This window comes from Eretmochelys imbricata, chromosome 6 (genome assembly GCF_965152235.1).
Source record: "Eretmochelys imbricata isolate rEreImb1 chromosome 6, rEreImb1.hap1, whole genome shotgun sequence".
Lineage (NCBI taxonomy): Eukaryota > Metazoa > Chordata > Testudines > Cheloniidae > Eretmochelys > Eretmochelys imbricata.
In genome coordinates this window covers 57,474,649-57,493,930 of record NC_135577.1, presented here as the reverse complement: position 1 = coordinate 57,493,930, position 19,282 = coordinate 57,474,649, and the positions used below count along the sequence as shown (strand labels likewise).

The following is a 19,282-nucleotide window of genomic DNA, read 5'->3' as shown; positions in this document are numbered from 1 at the left end:
CTGAAACCAGTACGGTGTAAGAGGCTGAGACAAATCTGTTGAACCTAGTGGATCAATGCAACTAGGTTACCAGCTCTCCCTCCAAGCCCAGGATCCCTGCCTTGCTTCCTCCCTCAGGTCCCCACTCCTGGAGTCCCACCTACTTTTCCTTATATGGATCTGGTCTGGTTCTTTGGTGTGAGAGCTGCAGAAGGCTATGTGACCAGGGACAGGATCCCAAGGGGGCTCTCTGAGGTTTGATTGATCCCACATATATTGAGAAATATATAACCCAACTGCATGACCCTCCACCACACCCCATAAAACACACACACGTGCACAGCTCCTTCCTTGTGCACATGTGCTCACATCTTCTGTCAGACACCCATCCCTATACATAAATGCACACGCAGACATCATTGCACCCCCCCACCCATCTGATGCATGCACACACACCATTGCGAAGTCTCCATCCCTGCATATATGCACATGCACACACAAAGAGGAACACACTTGGATACACACATGTACCACTGCGCCTCCCACTCCCCAGGCATACCCATACAATTGCTTATATGCAGCCCCTCCCAACCTCCATTCAGTGCACCCCCAGCTCAATACCAGCACATGAGCATACCTCTCACTGGCTGCAAGTTTCTCTTTAGCAGACAGTAGCTGTGATTCAGGTTTGCCACCTCCGTATGGGGTCAGCGCCAGGGAATGTCACCCCACTGCCCCTCCCCAGGGCAGGCCTCCTTATTGCAGGGCTGTTAATGAAAATCTTTTCAGTGTTGACCCTGTGATGCGGCAAGGGCTTGAAAGCAAGGGGGAAATGTCAAACTCTGCTGTAGCAAAAATCACTGCCTTGATAAAAAAAGCAAAGCAAAGCAAGAGGTAATATATCTTGATCCCTTTTCCCCCATAAAACCCTGGGAGGCTGGTGGAAGGAGCGGAAAGACTGAGCTAAGCCTGCAGGAAATTAAACATGAAATGAAAACAAGCTCAAGTTATTCAATTCTCTCATCCCAGGCTCCAATTTCCCATTCCAGGCCACTGATAAAATGGTGTCCAGTTTCAGTGCTTAAGGATGAATTCTGGCTCTGTTCTTGCAGGCTGGAAAGTGAAGGGCTTGTGGCCCTCACCAAGGGAAGGGGAGACAGCCTGGCCTTGAAAAGGGAGGAGCTGAGACAGACAGACACTGACAGACTGTGAGCCTGAGCGTGAGAGAGAAAAGGGCAGCGAGAGAGGAAGAGAAAGAGACAGAGACCGTGAGAAAGAGAAAGATAGACAAGAGGCAGAGACCATGAGAGAGAGCTTGTGAGGGATTGCAACAGAGAAACAGCTGGAGCTGGACAGTGACAGAGGCAGAGAAATGCAGCCACAGACAGGGAGCCAGAAACCCAAAGAGCTTCCCCTAGAGCTGAGCCCAGCCCCAGCCTCAGCCCCAACCCCTGCTCCCTGAAAGTTGAAGCGTGTGGGGATTGGCTCTGAAATCCAGATCTCAGTTCTGCAGAATGAGCCCCTCTTTCCTTCAACTATACTGAGCTCCTCACCCCCTTTCCCCCATCACTTCTGTTTGCATCAGAAGCATAGGGGGATGTAAGCATGGGAGTGGGGTGTTCAGAATACCCAGCTGAGCATTGTGAGGAGGAGGAACATTTTCCCACTGTGTGAGAACAGGCAGCACCAGCTGAATGGGGGGACTGTAGAGGGGTGGAGAGGAGGAAGTTACTGACCTTTTTGTTACAAACTATTCCCTGCCTCCCCTACCCCCAATATCTATCCATGTATATGGATCGATGTACCACTATAAGGCTAGATGTGTATGGAGACATAGACCATTTATTCTAGTCTATAGATTTTACAGGACTGATTTGTTCCTGTGCTAGATCACAGCTTATCAACATGCAGTCTGCAGGTGAAGAACACGCTACTCTACACTGCTACTATTAGCATAGAGCTGCAGACCACGGTCCGCACTGCTGCTGGCTGATCCTAGTGGATAGGCCACATTGCATGCTGGGACCTGTGGTCTCCTCACTATTAAAGGTGCCCAGCTAAGAAAAGTACATTGGGTTTGTACCATTTTCTGTTTCTTTCGAATTCGCTGAGAAGGCCTGGAAAGATTTGTTTTCTTTCCTTGCTTAGAGCGTTATATTATATGTCTTATCTGCCCTGTTTTTCCTGGAAGACTCTATGGAAGACTGGAGACCTAACAGGTTTATAAGAACAAAGCTACAAAGCAACTAAAACATGACAGAGCAAAGGGACTGGGATTGTTTAAAGCATTTGAGTTTTGTTAACACTAGTTGAAGCTGACTGCCTGAATAAACAGCGGGGAGGAAAGCTCGGTGTTAAAAATAAAACACTTCCCCCCACCACCACCACCCACAAAGGGCTCAGAAAACTCCCACTTCATAAGTGAGACCTTCATCCAGAGTTTTGCTGGAAGTTTCCCTGAAGAGACCTAAGGTCTCTGGTATTTCAAGACCCAAAACAACAGAAGAGAGCCCTGTGCACTGTTTTTATTCCTTTGACGTTTTCCTGTAAAGCTGAAGGGTGCTGCAGTATGCTCAGTTTCATACAGATTAGCAGCCAGATGCTGTCCTAGGCTCTGGCAGTGTAAAGGAGACCTAAAGTCAGAATATCAGGACACTTAAGGATTTCCCTTGCCTGGGGAAGTCCCAGGTAGCATAGAGTTGCCAGAATGGGACGCACTCTGTTGTGACTCAGTGGGGCGCTCAGGTGTGTGGGATGGGGGATGTGCACTTTGCATGAGACAGTCATATGTGTTTATCATGCTCAGAGATGGGCACATGTGTGTGGCATATGTTCTCACCAGCCTTGTGTGCAGTGCACAGCACACCCCCTAGCTGCTACCCATCTTCTATGCACAGCATGGTCTCCCCAGCATAGGGAGTAGCAGGGTCACCATCACTGACTGCATCTGCAGATCAAAGCTCTATGGAGCTGGCCAGCACTGGGACTGGCCTCCAGCTGGGCTGCTTGGAGGCGGGGCCAGTACTAGCAGAAAGCAGACAGATGCCTGGGGCCCCAAACCTGTTCCACTGGGATATTATTCAAATGCAGCATTCTCGCTATATTTCGGAGCCCCCTTTGATTTCATTACTTCCCGGAAACCTCCTACCTTTGGAGGGGGTGGGGGGTTGCTAATTGCTGCACAGGATGCAGGCTATCCCTAAATGGGAAGCTGTCCGCTGACAGGGCTGCCGCTAGCAGGCTCCATTGCAGATGCCACTGCATGTATGTGAGTGATCTCCCTGCTGTCCCACTGACAGGTTCTAACCCATCCCCAGACCACATGGCGAGGAGATCGGCTCATAAGCAACGGAGCTGGTTCTCTCCCCCGAGCCTGCCTTTGACTTGACTGAACAGTCAGCGCTAAATGCTCCCTGAGCTGCCATGTAGCTCCTGGCAGCTCCTTTCATGCGCCAGCCTGACCTGGGCTTTCCTGCCCCTAGTGACTGCATGCATCTGTCAGAGCCCTTCAAAGCAGCTCTTGATGGATGCGTTTCACTGACCCACAGCTTCAGGAGGCTTTGAACACACAGGAACGGGCTTTACAGGTGTAAAACATGAGTGACTCCATTGAAGTTGTGGTGGATAATCAGCTGAACGGGAGCTCCCAGTGCAATGCTGTGGCCAAATGGGTTAATGTGATCCTTGGCTACCCACACAGAGGAATCTCAAATTGGAGTAGAGAGGTTATTTTACCTCTGTGACCACTGCTGGAATATTGTGTCCCATTCTGGTGTCTGCAAGTCAAGAAGACAATTGATATATTGAAGAGGGTTCAGAGGAGAGCCATGAGAATGATTAAGGGATTAGAAAACCTGCCTGGTGCTGATAGACTCAAAGAACTCAACCTATTTTGCTTAACAAAGAGAGGGTTAAGGGGTGGCATGATCACATATCTACATGGGGAACAAATATTTGATAATCGGCTGTTCAATCTTCAGTCATGCAAAGAAAGGTGTAACATGAGCCAATGGCTGGAAGTTAAAGCTAGACAAATTCAGACTGGATATAAAGTGATAATTTCTAAATTTTTAACAGTGAGAGTAATGAGCCATTGGAACAATTGATCAAGGGCTGTGTTGGATTCTCCATCACTGACCATTTGTATGTCAAGATTGACTGTTTTTCTAAAATCTCTGCTCTAGGAATTAGTGTGGGGAAGTTCAATGGCCTCTATCATACAGGAGGTCAGAACAGATGAGCAAAATGGTCCCTTCTGGCCTTGGGCTCTATGAAGTCAGTGCAGTTACATTGATGTGCAGTCAGAAAAAGTCAGATCAGAATCGGGGTCTGAGGTTTCCCACTGCTGAGACAAGACCTGAACAACTAGATTTCAGCTAAGTAGTTATTAAACCTCCATAAACAGCTGTAAAATAAGGGATGTGTGATAATAATACTGACTGAGCACTTTTAAGCATGAAGCAAGTGCCCACTACATTTCATGGAGCTTTACAAATGAGAAAACTAAGGCAGAGAGATTAGTGAGTTACCCAAGACCCTAGAGTTACCCATTGTCAGAGCCGGGATTAAAACTCACGATCTCCTGGGTCCCAGATCTATACTCGGAACTTGGCACCAACAAACAGTGTATTTATTGAAGATCTTCATTTGATCCCTATCGCTGATCCTTTGATCCAGAGGGTGACAATTCAGCTCAGCTGAAGGAGCTATCAGGGCAGGAATAGGAAAGCAGACGCAGTCCAGTAACGTTCATGTTCACTCCCAGGATCTCCAAATCAGGGAGGGTTTGGTTAGGGCTATGCTGAGATCATGGGCAAAAACATCAGTTGGCCCAACTGAGGCTTGTTAGAAATTGCCCAGCACAGCCCCAATGCAGAGCGTCTCGTGTGGCAGGCAGTGGGGTGCAGTATGGAAGAAGCTGGCATTACCGCTACCTGATCAGTAGCTAAGTACATGAACTGACAGAGGCTGCACTAGCTACAGGCAAACAAGGAAGCTGCTAGGGTGACAGATTTGGCCCAGGCACCCCCGATGGAGGAGTAGCTGAGCCAAACCTGAGTGGCACTGTGACCCCCATACACCAGGTTATTACACCATTCCCTTAAATTTGGTCCAGCTGCCCTTCCATCATGACAGAGGGGCAGCTGGGACAAATTGGAGTGGCATGGCAGGGGGGAACCCTGAAGTGTTGTGTAGGGGGCAGACTGCCAGGAGGGGCCTCTGTGAATTTAGACTCCAGGGCTGTTGAGCTCTTACGTACTTTTATACAGCACCTCTCACCTAATAGGAATGAATTAATATACACAGCAACCAGGAGAGGTGGGTCAGGATTATCATCTTTATAGAGAGGGGATAGGACATGCCCAAGGTCACAGAGAGTCAGTAGCAGAGCTAGGACTGGAATCCAAGTTTCGTCACTCCTGGATCAGCATAATTTCCATTGGATCTCTCTGCCCTACTGTAAAAATAATACCAGGTTTATACATGAGACAACTATGCTTTTCCTTTCATTCAAGGAATTTTTTCAGTGGATTTCTATGGCTCACACAGGAATCCCTTACATCAGAAAGATCCAACAATGGAAAAACCCAGATCTCAGCTCTGTAAATGTAGAGGAGATTCTCTTCCCTCGTGAACTAGGAAGTGTTTCCTACTTCCCTTCATCTTAGGAGGAAGCTCAGTTCTCAAGGACTGGGATCCTCGAGGAAGAGGGAAGTTTCCATCTATTTTTTGTGAAAACAATTTGTTGGGGGATTTACAATTTCCCCAGAGTGTCAGAAAGTGGGATCAGCAGCCATGGGACACCTGGAATGAAACTGAACAGAAAGTGAAAATGACAGGGCTAGTGTCTTTCTCTGAGCTGATGAAGGTGCTGAAAGAAACCACACCGGATTATTGATACAAAGAAAAAAACAGATTTTAAAATTCTTTCCAGTTGACTAATCTCTGGGCAGGGACTTATCAGTGATGCAGGGACATTCGTCTCAACAGCATCTCTTTTACTTTAGCAGGTAAGAAATTGCATCTAGCCAAAAATAAACAAGAGACTCTGATTCACCGAATTCTAGGGCAAGCAGTAAGTGGGGTGCCCCGTTGCCTTATATGGGAGCTCAAGTGGGTGACTAGATATCTAGAACTGGGATTTGGGGCCCACTTCCATTGTATTGAAATCAACGGAAGTTAGGAACCTAAATACCTTTGAGGATTTGGGCCTTTGTGCAACTGCGTGTGGGCACTTGGCATCATGTTGACATGCCTACAATCGAAAATTGTCCTTTGCCCCCAGTTAGGTTTGGGACTTCTATTGCAAAGCACTCTGGGTACAGCACAAGAGGTCTTATCTGCCAAAAGTCTCCCCAGGCTGGTGTTCTGGGAGCTCTACCCCCCACTCTCTCTGGAGGTGCTTTGAGCTCACTCCTTGCTCCCATCCTCTCTGATCTCTGCCGTCTGTGCTTGTCCCCTCAGGTTTGGTTTCAGAACCGACGGGCAAAATGGAGGAAGCGAGAGCGCTTTGGTCAGATGCAGCAGGTTCGCACCCACTTCTCAACGGCCTATGAGCTGCCCCTCCTAACCAGAGCAGAGAACTACGCCCAGGTGAGTGTCCCCTGCCCTGTCCCACTCCGGCCTCTTGACTGCCCTGTTCAGCTTCTTTCAGTCTCCCCCTCCCTAACCCTGAGGCTATCCATCATTGTGATGCACTGGGGCAATGCTGGCCCCGCTGGGAGGTAGTGGGCCGAGACCAGAGTCACTTCTAGTGTCTGGGCAACAGATGCCTGACACAACATTCACTCATAGTCCCTTGTGCTTCCCACAATAAGTCGGTCCTTCTGCTGAAAGACAAACTGTACTGACCCTGTGAGCATCTCAGGCACAGTCTGGGGTAGCACTGTGTGGAGCTATACATCATCCTCTTTCAGACTTACCTCTGAGGTGCTGCCTACAAAACACTGGCAGCTGATGACTGCTATGCAAGTGGTGCAGTGAAGCCACTGTCTACTGGGCTAATTCTGCTCCTCTTGCTGTTAACTTGTACTTCCCACTGCCCCCTTCATTTGTCTTCCCTGTTGGCTTCTCATGTCCTGTCAGAAACCTAGATTGCACGCTCTCTGGGGCAGGGATGGTCTTGGTGTTTGTACAGCACCTAGCACTGTCAGTTCCTGATCCTGGATTCTACCCCAAAGTGCTGCCGTAATGCAAATCAATACATAGATAATAATTATCATTACACAACTCTCCCCAGCTCTTAAGAGTGGGCAGGTTGATCTAGATTTCCCATGCCCTAATATAGGGCTGTCCTTTTCAGCCTCCCCTAGGGGCAACACCAAGACCAACCTGACACCAAGCAGCAAGGACAATGATTCATTGGCCACACTACATTCATTCCAATTCTGTTCTATTCAGTTCTTAAATTATATTCTGTTCTGATCCCTGGATATTTTAGCTCCTGAAAACATTTAATTGGTTTAGAAAAGGTGTGACTGGACCCTTAAACAAATTTTCCAGATGTCCCTTCCCTTTTAACACTAGTCCCTGCCTGAATCAAGTAGGAGTCATTAGGCGCAGGCTTCTCATCTGTTTCAATCTCCCAGGACAAGCTTGTCCCTCTGTGATATCACCTGATGTAGCCTTCTTATATATTCAGGCAGGAGGAGACACCAAACACCCTGCTCAGGGATTCTCCATTTAGCTAGATGCTTGTATGTCCCCCTTCAGCACAGCTGAGAACCTCATAATTGGCAATGTATTTATCCTCGTAACACCCTATGAGATAGGAAAATGCTATTACCCCCCATTTTACCCATAAGGAACAAAGGCACCAAGAGGCTAAGAGTAGGAGCCACAGAAGTAAACCCCAATAGGCACCTAAGCCCCTGTTTTAGTCACTTAAGTTCCTATTTTGGCTCCACTGTGGTCCACAAAATTTCCATCAAGTCCATTAGATACCATAAACTCACTCAGTGACTAAGTTTTCAGGGTAAAAATTCCCTTAGGGCTTGTGTTTCTGACTCTGAGCATGTGCATTGCTGCTTGCCTCTAAGTGCCCGTATGCCTGTCTCCCACCTAAGCTGTGGAGCAATTCATAAACCGGGGGAAGACAGGTGTTTGGCCACTTAAGTCGCATGCTGGGCCCAATCCCGTAGATGTGCTCAGAGGCTGCCTGCCAGATCAGGTCCCATTCAAAGCCCAGAGTTATTCTCACACTCTGTCTCCCTCTGGCCCACTGACTGTTCCACTGTGGATAAATACTTAAATAGTCATTGGACCAGACAGAGAGAGAGAAGATAACTCCCTAGTCCAGTGTTGGGACACCCATCTGGGAGGTGACCCAGGCTCCAGTCCCCCTGCTCCAACCATTCTTTCATTATTTATCATCAGAATAGATTGAGGGAGTCCCCACATGAGACTATCCCATAGCTCAGCAGTTAGAGCTGCGAGGTGGGACACCCCTGTTAAAATCCTTTCTCCCCATCTGCCTGCAAGGGGGGGAACCGAACCTGGGTCTGCCACATCCCAGAGAGAGAGGTCTAACCACTGGGCTAGAAGGTGGGGGCCCCTCCTTGAGCCATTTTGTGTGGAGCACACAAAACTGTTTCCCGCAAGAAATGTCTTAGGTGCCTAAGCCACCTGACTCCAGGCAGCAGGTACCCTTTCACGGATTTCTAAGCAGAGATAGGCATCTCCTTACAGCTTGCCTTCCATGGGTGGGGGAGGCAGAATTAGCATCTCCCGTTGGCTAACTTAGCTCCCCACCTAGTGCTGATATTTGTGGATTGCATTCTTAGGTGCCTATCTTTCCCCATTCATCGTATGGGGGGGCTAGGCACTTACCTCTGGCTTTCTTCCTGTGTTCTTCCTGTGATTGTCAAGTTGCCATGACACTCACCATTGCAATGCCTAAGTCCCGTTGGGGATCCCACCCTAAGTGACATGCCCACACTGGGAGCCTGTGGCAGAGCAGAGAATCAAACCTGCATCTCCCAACACTTAGGCCTAAAGAGTGACCCAGACCTCCTCTCCCATGTTCTCAGAAGGCTGCCAAGGGAAGGACTCAAACTCTCAGTGGTAGTTGGGTTTGGTGGCCACAACATGTCCCCTTGAGCCACCCAGTCTTTGTCATGCAGGATCCAAGAAATCCTGGGGTTTGCCAGGTCAGATGTTTTACAGCTGAGCTTTTGCTCCCCTCAGCTGCTGGGATTTCCCCTCCAACCCTGAGCTGTCAGATGCATGGTTGGCCTTCCTGGAGAGCGCGGCAAGCCGGCTTTCCTGCATCAAGGCCAAGAGTGCTTGACCTTTCCCCTTGGTTGGCTTCCCCTTTGTATTGGAAGGAATAAGAGGCCCTTATTAAACAGCTGAGAGACACCGAAGGATCTTTCAAGCAAAGGACGCACTAGACCACACTTTGTAACACTCTCTCTTCTGCCTTTGTACTTTCATCGCCTCCCTCACTCCTCACCACCTCCTCCCCCAGCCTAAAAAAATGTACTTTGCAGGAGGTAAAAGGTCAGTAGTGGAACAGAAGCCAGTGATGCTGCCGGGCTGTGGAATGTTGGGCTCTTCACACTCTCGCTCCATCTGGATCTTCTCTTGTTGCATTCTTTCATCTTACCCCCCCGCCCAACACACCTATTCCCCAAGGAAGGGCCTCCCGTTGCCAAAAACCGCTCTTCTTCTGCAGTATCATTTTGTTTTATTATTAAGATTCAGGATCCCAGATGGCCAGACACTTGAATCTGACTTTGCTTTCTGGGGAGTGGGGGGCACAAGCAGGGGTTTCCTTTTCTCTCTCTAATCAGCCTGCATATGCTAAGCAAAAATTAAGGCAAGCAAATGGGAAATGGTCTGTCCCAGAGACTGCATGCTGACCACACCTGTGTCTCTTTGACAAGCATACTGGAGTGCTGCAAACACTTTATTACCTATTTGTATTACACTAGTACTTAGAGGCCCTAACCAAGGTCAGGGCCCAACTGAGCCAGGAACTGTATACTCCCAAACGATGGGAACAGCCATGGGTACTAGGGTCGCTCCCCAATATGCCCACCTCTTCATGGCCCACTTTGAGGAAGAATTTCTGGACAAATGCACAGTGAAATCAATGGTATATCTAAGATACGTCAATAATATTGTCATCCTCTGGACAGACCTAAACTCCCTCATAGATTTCCACCATCCATCTATTCAGTTCTCTCTCGAACACTCACTCCTGCACCAGCATCAACTTCCTGGACACCACGATCAGCTTCAGCAATGGAACCCTACTGACAACTACATACAAGAAACCCACAGATCACCATCCTTACCTTCACAAATCCAGTAACCACCCTCAAGGCCCCAAAATATCTGTTATCTACAAACAGGCCCTCAGATATCACAGAATATGCTTCAAGGAGAAAGTCCAGGATACCTACCTTAAAACAAGGACACTCCACCAGAGAAGTAGATCGCATCCTGTAATAGGCCACCCAAATACCCCAAGAGAACCTGCTTCCATATCGGAGAAAAAAACCAACCTCTGACTGCACACCCCTCATTGTCACCTATCACCCCACACTGGAACCCATGCAGGGCATCATTAAACAATTACAACCTATGCTCGATGGGAACCACATTCTGAAAGAACTCTTTCCTTAATCCACACTTCTGGCCTTCAAACAATCCTCCAGCCTCTCCAAACTCATCATCAGAAGCAAGGTCTTCACAGCCCAGGACCCACAAACTCAATGCAGCACTAAACCCTCCTATAACAATAGATGCAAAACTTGTAGACATATCTCCACTGCTTTGATGATCAACACCCCCCCCAACACACCTATCAAGATTAATTGGTGTACCTCATCCAATGGACTAAATGCCACAATAACAACTACATTGGCAAAACCAGAGCATCACTACGCTCTTGCATGAACTCACACAGAAAAATGATAAAGGATGAAAACAACATAACACCTACGGGTGCACACTTGTCACAAAGTGATCACTCCATATCTGACCCCTCAACCCTTGTCCTCAAAGGAAACCTGCACATTATCTTCAAAAGACGAGCATGGGCACCTACATTTTCATAACTTTGCTAGACACTAAAAAGCACGGGCTTAATAAAAACACTGGATTTATGGTTTATTGCAATAATCTGGCCAGTGACCACAGGGGTATTAATGAGCCACTTTGCCGTAGAATATGCTAAAGAATCTGTTCCTCCTTGTATTTAGCTGTGACACTCTGCGTACCTTTCCCAGACCTGAAGAAGGGCCTGGTGTAGCTCAAAAGTTTCCCTTTCACCAACAGAAGTGGGCCCAATAAAAGATATTACTTCCCCCACCTTATCTCTGTAATATCCTAGGTCTAATACAGCTACAACGGCATTGCAAGGAACTGAATAGTCATACAACAAGAAACAAGCTCTGACCTAAAGTGCTTGCAGTCTAACTAGAGAAGGCAAAGGGGGCGGACAGGAAAACGTAGGCGAAGACAGGTAAAATGGCTTGCTCAGCATCACACAGTAGGGCAGAAGAAGACCCCCAGTCTCCTGAGTCCCAGTCTGCAGCCCTATCGACTAGATTCAATGCCTCTCAGTCAGATTTAGTGTGAATGGGTGCTAGTCCACTGACGTCGCTTTTCCATTGGGTCTAAATGTGACCTGCAGGCTTTGAGCAGTAATTTCTGGTCTGGATTGCTTAACTTCTAAACATAATCTGTCGTACCAATAAGTAATTAATTCCCCAAGAAGAGATAAGGGCCTTTACTTAAAGGTGAACGTAATATCCTGGTGATGGCCTTTCTGTATTCCTGCCCAGGACTGTGGAACAGCCAAAGACGCCTATCTCAGAGAACCTATTGCATGTTTCAGCTGGAGCCCAGTGCACATTGGGAAAGGACTTTGCGGATCTACTGGATGCTCTGAGGATCCCCAGACAGTACCTCCTATGGAGGCTGTGTGATTTGTTTTTAGAGTGCTCTCAATCTGCTGGGACATAAGAATGACCTCAAACATTTTTCCCTGCATAAACCAGCATTCTAGGTTCTGCTTTTCCTTGGCCTCAAGTAGTGACCTTGCTAACATCTATAGCAGGGCAGAGAGCTGACCTCCTTGTGCTGCTTTAGGCATTTGTGGTGTCATTCTTTGTTACAGGGTAAATACCCTGCACTCAAGTAAAGGCACAGTGATCTGCTGTCTGATGAACCTAGTGCATAGCACCTAATAGTAGCCAATTCTGAGACTGGGGTCAGTTGCACTGGGAAATCCTCTGAAAACTATGAGCCTGCTAGCAAATGCTCAGGATGTCATTGTTCTTTCCCTTGACTTGATAAGCCTTCCTGATTTATGTAGATATCATCTGAAGTCTACGGAGCCTTCCACTTAACCAATGCACTGGTTAATTTGACGCCCCTCTTTAATTTGAACAAAATCTCTGGACATATGAACACAACCTCTCCCCCCTTCAGTTTGATCATTTCATGCCTATGTTACAAAAAGGGAAGCTTCTCTCCCTAGCTAAGGTAAGTTCATTAGTCAATTCATAAGGAAATTCTGTGGAAGTTGGAAGATGAAAGAGGCCAGGGAAGATCCAGGTGGTGATAAAAGAGTACAGCTACTGAATTAGCATTATTAGCACACCCATGTGCCACGCCTGGTGTGACGTGCACACTGTGTGGTTGCATGGATGACTTGACTGAGCACTTTCACCAACCAGCCTACTAGGAATGGACTTGATGCCAATAGAGCAGATTCCTCTGCATTTCATTGTTGATCTGAGACCTTATGTCATATTGCCATTTTAACCTGAAGACGTGTCCGTCAAATTTCTCAGGTGAAGGGAGGAAGGAGAGTTGACTCGGGTCCCATTTCCCTCCTCCTCCCTGCAAACCACCTGCCTAGCACCACAACGGGAGCCCCTCTCAGCTCCTTAGCCTGCACTTTAGACAGCTGAGAAGCATTGCTCCTTCTCCCCAGCACCTTCTCCCCAGTGGCCTCGGCTCCCTCACCAGCCACACCTTCAGCACACGACTGCTTCTGGCTTCCACAGCAGGAAGTACCTGGCTTAACTTCTTGGGCTCTGCTGCTTCCCTGGGTAGGGCAGACCCAGCACGTGTAGAATCTGGGGCAAGCCTTTCCCACAGGCCAGGTCAGGAGGGAAATGTCCCAGAAGCAGGCTGGGTGCTTCAGGAGGACCACTCAGTGCTCCCTGTCCTCTCCTCTTCAGCAGCCTCTCCCCAAACCCAGGAACCCATCCCCATGGTGTAAAGCATCTTGGGATTAGCCAGTATCCCTATTCACTGAGCAAAACAGCATGGCCCAACTTCAGCTCAGGTGGTTTTGAGGCTAATATGGCACTCACTCCTTCACTCATGAGTCTCCTGGCTGGGGGATGCTCTGTATGAATCCAGACACACCCACCCAATGTCTCTGGAAAATGTTCCTTAACACAGAACTGGATTTACTCCCCACACACATTTAAGAATTCTCCCCCTCTGCTCTTACACCTTTCCCTTGCTCAGGGGTTACCTACACCAAGTTCGTGGCTAACGGGCCTTCTTTCAACCCTATTACCTGGCCAGCAGGATTGACAGTCCCAAGTGCTCATAACCAACCCAGGAACAGCAGCTGCCAGACCCCAGAGGGCAGCCGATGTTGCTTGTGCTCTTAGCCCTTTTATTCCCGTGGCTCACATGTTCTTTCAAGCTAACCCATTCCAATGGTCAGCAGGTGCTCAGTGTATACCGGGTCACGGGAGCAATTTTCTGGCTGTACCCAGTATATTATGTCAAGCTGCATTAAGTGGAGTTTAAAATGAAGGGCTGTGGGGACTGGAAATAGACACAGCATATTTTCCCTCTAGGTCTTTATTCAAATCTAGGCCAGCTTGGCCCAGGTTGCAAGTTGTTCTCATGCAATGGCTGTTTGGGGCCCTTGTGAAATGGGCTGATGGTTTTCAGTCCAGTTTCTGGTGGCCAGGTGTCCACAACACAGCTTGCATTAGCTGGCCCCCTTGCTAATGGTCTCAGCTGGGAGACTGAGGACTGACTGGGCCACAGACCCTGACTGTCCCTCTCCCCTCTAGAGGGGGCCCCTGTGGGTCAGGGTGGAGGCCCATGGGGGCGACAGAAGCCAGGACTGTTCCTCCCTGTACTGTACCAGTTCTTCCATCTCCAGGGCTGCCCAGGAGCTAACACTGTGGTTCCTTTTCCTCCCTCAGATCCAGAACCCATCCTGGATTGGCAACAATGGCACCGCCTCCCCCGTGCCCGCCTGCGTGGTCCCCTGTGACACAGTACCTTCCTGCATGTCCCCCCACGGACACCCCCATGCAGCTGGTGGTGTCTCCGAGTTCCTGAGTGTCTCCGGCCCTGGCAGCCACGTGGGACAGACTCACATGGGCAGCCTCTTTGGCACCGCTGGGATCAGCCCGGGCATCAATGGCTACGAGCTGGGCGGCGAGCCTGACCGCAAAACCTCCAGCATTGCGGCCCTGAGGATGAAGGCAAAGGAGCACAGTGCTGCCATCTCCTGGGCGACATGACAGGGCTGCAGCCAACGCCCCCAAGACACTGACAGAGCAAACGGGGACAGCCAAAAAAACCCACCATCCGCTTGGACTCAAGCCAGCCATTGCCTCCTTGGGGAGCCGAATGCAGCACTTTTAGCTACAGCGAACACGTACCTTACCGTAAGTGGAGTGTTTCAAACGTACACACAGGGAGCTCCCAGCTTCCTGTGCTCAAGCAGGATAAGAGGAAGTGGCGGAATCGCTCCTATCCCAGCTAGACTTGTGTTTTCTTCTAACAGGTGGCGTTTCCCTTTCACTGTCATGCTTGCGTTTGCCAATGACCAGGGCATTTTTCTCCCCGTGCCAGAGCGGACTTTCCAATCAACCGCCCATCATTTTCAGTTGATTTCTCCCTCCCTCCACCCATGTGTTGAAGTGTTGTTTCTAATCCATTTTATTCTGTCCCATACAGGCAACAAGTGTGGGGGGTGATGCCTGGCACCAGCAAGGAGGCACCTCCTGGTGGCGGGGGAGGGGGCCGCAGGGCCATCACTCTTGGCCTCCTAGCAGGAGTCACAACTAGCGATTTGAGTTTGCAATAGAGCTGGGGGGAGAATCTTGGTCCAAAAGAAAGAGAAATTACCCTCATTGACTCCTGCCCTGGTTCCTCTCCGTGTTGCACAAGCTTAGCTGAAGCAAGGACTTGCAGAGACGCTAAGGGAGGATGAGGAAAGGGATGGCATGTCTTTCCCTACAGAGCTAAGTACCACCATTGCTGGAAAAGCTTGAAGTTACAGGCTAAGACAATCAGCTACACCCTACTTCACTCACCTCCATTCAGGCTCACTAAGGGAGATAGCAGCTTCTCTGCCTTTTAGGTGCTCAGAAGGGGATTAGCACCCAATAAGCTAAGGTTCCTTCGCCCCGTCTAGGAAATAGCTGGCATTAGTTGGTTTGTAAGCACAGGTCCACAGCAGGGAGGGAATGGCAGGCCTTTAATCTTCCATCTCTTTTAAGAGGTGTTTACTGGGTCAGCAGTTACTGGCATCTACCTACAGCTAGCAACTGTATAAGTGCAGCTGCTATGTGAGCCCTGCCCAGCATGGGTCTGTTGCTCTTCATAGCAGAAGGGAGGTTCCCTTGAATTACAACTCAAGCGCTAGCATGCGACCCTGCTGGCTGGCTTTCATGTGTGATGGAATCCCCCACGCACATGCAGCCGCTGTCCTGACGTCCGTATGTACGGAATGATCCCTTGTCACTTCACTTACCATCCTCTACGGAACAGCATGCAGCTGCGGGGCAGTAGCCTCCAGTGTGCATCCTCTGAAATGCTGGTCAGCAGGGTGCAGATGGGCAGAACCTCCCTGGGCTCTCTGTGTCCTTTGAGTCAATGGCACTTTTTGATTTCTCTCTGTGGTTCCTATTTGTTTCCTGTTACCTGGGGCTGCATTAACTATTCAAAGTTAAACTGTAAACGGTTGGACGAGCTTTCCCCTGCAAGGCCAAGTTCTTCCCAACCTTTCCATGGAGCCTGTGGTGCCAGGGATAGTCTCAGAAGCTCCCATTGCACCATTGCTTAAAGCCATGGATACTTGAAGCAGCACTAGAAACAGCACGGGGTAATTCTGGCAGTGTATGTAACACATGTACATGCCTCAAGAGATGATGTTAAACAGCATTGGCTAGGGGCAGCTGGCTTTGGCACCTTGGCTCATGAGAAAGAGAAGCTGCATCATAGCTTCATCTCTCTCTTTGTCACAAGAGCTATGGCGGACCTGGCTATCCCATGTGACATGGAGGCTCATTTCATTCCACGTGCAAGTCCAGTAACTTTCGGAGCATTAAATCAGGATGAACTTGGCCCAGCATGTTAGGGGCAGCAGGGAGTGTTGTTGTAGCCATGTCGGTCCCAGGCTATTAGAGAGACAACGTGGGTGAGGTTCTTTCATTGGACCAACTTCTGTTGGGGGGAGAGACAAGTCTCTCTCCCCAACAGAAGTTGGTCCAATGAAAGACACTGCCATAACTCCTTGTCTCTGGGTGCTAGGAAGTCAGTTCATTTGGGAGTATTAAGGGTTCTTTTCAGAGTCTTGTTTCATAATGGTTGGACTGTCTCCAAAGAAACTACTTCCAAAATTCAGGTTTCTGGCTATGTGTATATATTATTATTTATGTACTGCCTAGCACACTGCTGTGCCCTATATAAATAATACACCTATATTAGATCTAACATTCATATGTATTTATTAGACTAAGTGAAACTAATACTTCTGTCTCTTTTTTCCTCAAAAGTCTTTGGGGTCAGTAGAATTCTAGGTGAAGCTTTCCCCCACACTCAGTGAGGGAGGTATCATGCATGTATCCAGAAGTCCATGTGTAATAATGAGTCTATGTCAGCCAAGGATGAACAGGAGTTGTGCCTCAGGGTGGAAGATTAGCTTAATGATCAGCCAGCAGTTCTCAAACTTCATTGCAACCCCCTTCTGACAACAAAAATTACAACACAACCCCAGGAGTGGGAACTGAAGCCTGAGCCTGCCTGAGCCCCACCACCGCGGGGGCCGCCAAAGCCTAAGGGCTTCAGCCTTGGGTGGGGGGCAAGTCTAATGCAGTCCTGGTGACCCCATTAGAACAGGGTCACAACCCACTTTGAGGTCTCGCCCCAGTTTGAGAACTGCTGGATTAGGCACATGGTCCCTGCGTGCGTTTTCAACTTGCTGAAACAAGGCTGCCTATCACATCAGACAGAGTCACAGGGGAGAACTTAAGCCCTTCTTGAAAGTTTCTCCAGTTTTCATGTATGTTTTAAAGAGATAACGCCGAGGTTAAAAAACAAACACATTTTAACTCCCTCTTCCACAAAAAAACAATACAACACCCCCCCCCCCACCTAGTGTCAGTAAAAGCTCCTTTCTCTAATAAAAATGGAAAGGATTTTTAACCTCTAAAGGTCCAGAGCGTGGAGTAGAATCCAGGTAGATGGTTCCAAGGGCTTGTGCAGAGCCACAGGCTCCAGTGGAAGGACTGGGGCCCAAATTGACTTTTTCCCCACTGTTGCAGCTCATTTAGTTTTCGCCCCTCCCTCTGCATCATCAACATTGCTGGTCTGGTCACTTTCACCCTCTGTTTCTCCTGCCCTAGAGCCGGCTTGCGTTGGTTGTTGTTTTCATTTCCTCCGCCCATTGCTACTTGGTTTTACAAAAAACCTTTTAAAATAACCTTATTTAAGCATAAATCTAACAGCCAAGCCCGCAGTGTGATGCTGGGGCAGATCTAGCGCCCACTCCAAACCCCCTCAGCCAGACCGAGCAGCCCTCTGTGATTTGAAAAGTGCTGCTGCCACCCACTGCCCTGTAGAAAAGAAAAGAGACAGGACCCAGCTGGGATGACTATAAAGAGGATCCCTTACTGAGTCTGTTGGACAAAGACAGACCCGGTGGTTCACTCTGGCTCCCTAGCTCCCAGCTACTTAATGTCACCAACAGGCTCACTAAATCCAGGCGGCCTGAACTAAGCAGCTGTTGGAGGGACTGTTGACTACACTATCCTCCCCATACCAGCTGGGGCTCCGCAGAGCCCCGGCCTTGGAAAAGGAGCAGTGTTCTCCTACATGCCCCTGATCTCACGCAGTTTGCTAAAGAGATGCTCGATTTGGGGGGGACACCAAACCTATCCTATAAATTTCAGCTGGAATTTGATGTGGGGGGGACATGGGGGTGAAGGGAACATGGTACAGTTATTCTCCTCCCCCATTAGCCCAACATGTGCCCTTCCCCTCACCCCCCTCCCCTGAAATGGACTCACATCTGTCACTGAAAGCGAGGTGGTCCTGGGCTAAGTAAGGACAGTTCCCAGGACATGTCTGCCTTAGCCGATGATTTACCGCTGAAGGCTGCCGAGTGCAACAAACATGCTCCCTCACTTATATGTCAGGCAGAAGCTGCCTCTCATAGGGGAACTACAAACAGCCCCAGCGGGAGGCAACGCCCGTGCACTACACGCAGAGTGGGGACACGTGAGGCGAGCTGCTCTTAGCTACATTTCTAGTGAGAGACAAATATTCCCGGGGGGGTGGGGGAGAGTGGGGCTGTTAGGGGGAGTTATCTCGACAGTTATAAGGGAGGCAGTTTTAGAGGAGCACAAGGTAGGACTGGGCACTGTCCAGCAGGGGACTGAGCACTGTCCACTCTTTCCATATAGCAGAGACATGACACTAGCAGGGTGGTTCAGCCCCAAAATTCACTTACCCTAAAACCCTTGCACAACATATTCTTTAGAGTCATTACATTTATGTTGAAAACAACCAATAGTGTCCAGCTCTGTGACCTCAGCTAGCAAAACACAGTGACTATGTGACATGGCATCCCAAATGAAGTGTTCGCACGTTAGTTAAGCAATACCTGCCACTGCTTCAGTCTCGCTCGCTCAACGGCAGCTGCCATCTGCGTATCACTTCTGCACAGGGCCCCAGTGTTGATGCCCCAAAGTAAGGCTGAAAGAATGAGTGCGGACATTTGAAAACATCAGAAATCACTTTCGCAGCTAGGCAAAGAGGCGTCTATGTGCTACGCTGAAGCAATTTCTTTAGTCAATTTAAGAATTTGTTTTTACCCAACTGTTAAATTAACTAGAAAAACAAATATTTTAAAATCGAGGGCTTCCTTTAGCCCAGCTGCAGATTACTCTGCTTTCCTAATGACTGTAACGGCACTGCTGAGTCTTCACGCCTCCTCTGCATTGAGGTGCCAGGATGGCACCTTTAGATTCATGTTTATTCTCTTTATGACCCTGTCAATACGTCCTTTATCTTGGGC

General features: G+C 48.8%; 1 protein-coding gene across 1 annotated transcript in view; it reads left to right on the top strand.

Annotated features, from left to right (window-relative positions):
• ALX4 (ALX homeobox 4) overlaps window positions 1-14,498 on the top strand; it is a 61,918-nt gene extending 47,420 nt beyond the window's left edge. The window contains exons 3-4 of the mRNA XM_077820194.1: window positions 6,445-6,573; window positions 14,175-14,498. Of these exons, the coding sequence (XP_077676320.1) occupies window positions 6,445-6,573; window positions 14,175-14,498 (453 nt within the window). The remainder of the gene's footprint in view (window positions 1-6,444; window positions 6,574-14,174) is intronic.
• Window positions 14,499-19,282: the final 4,784 nt, after the last annotated feature.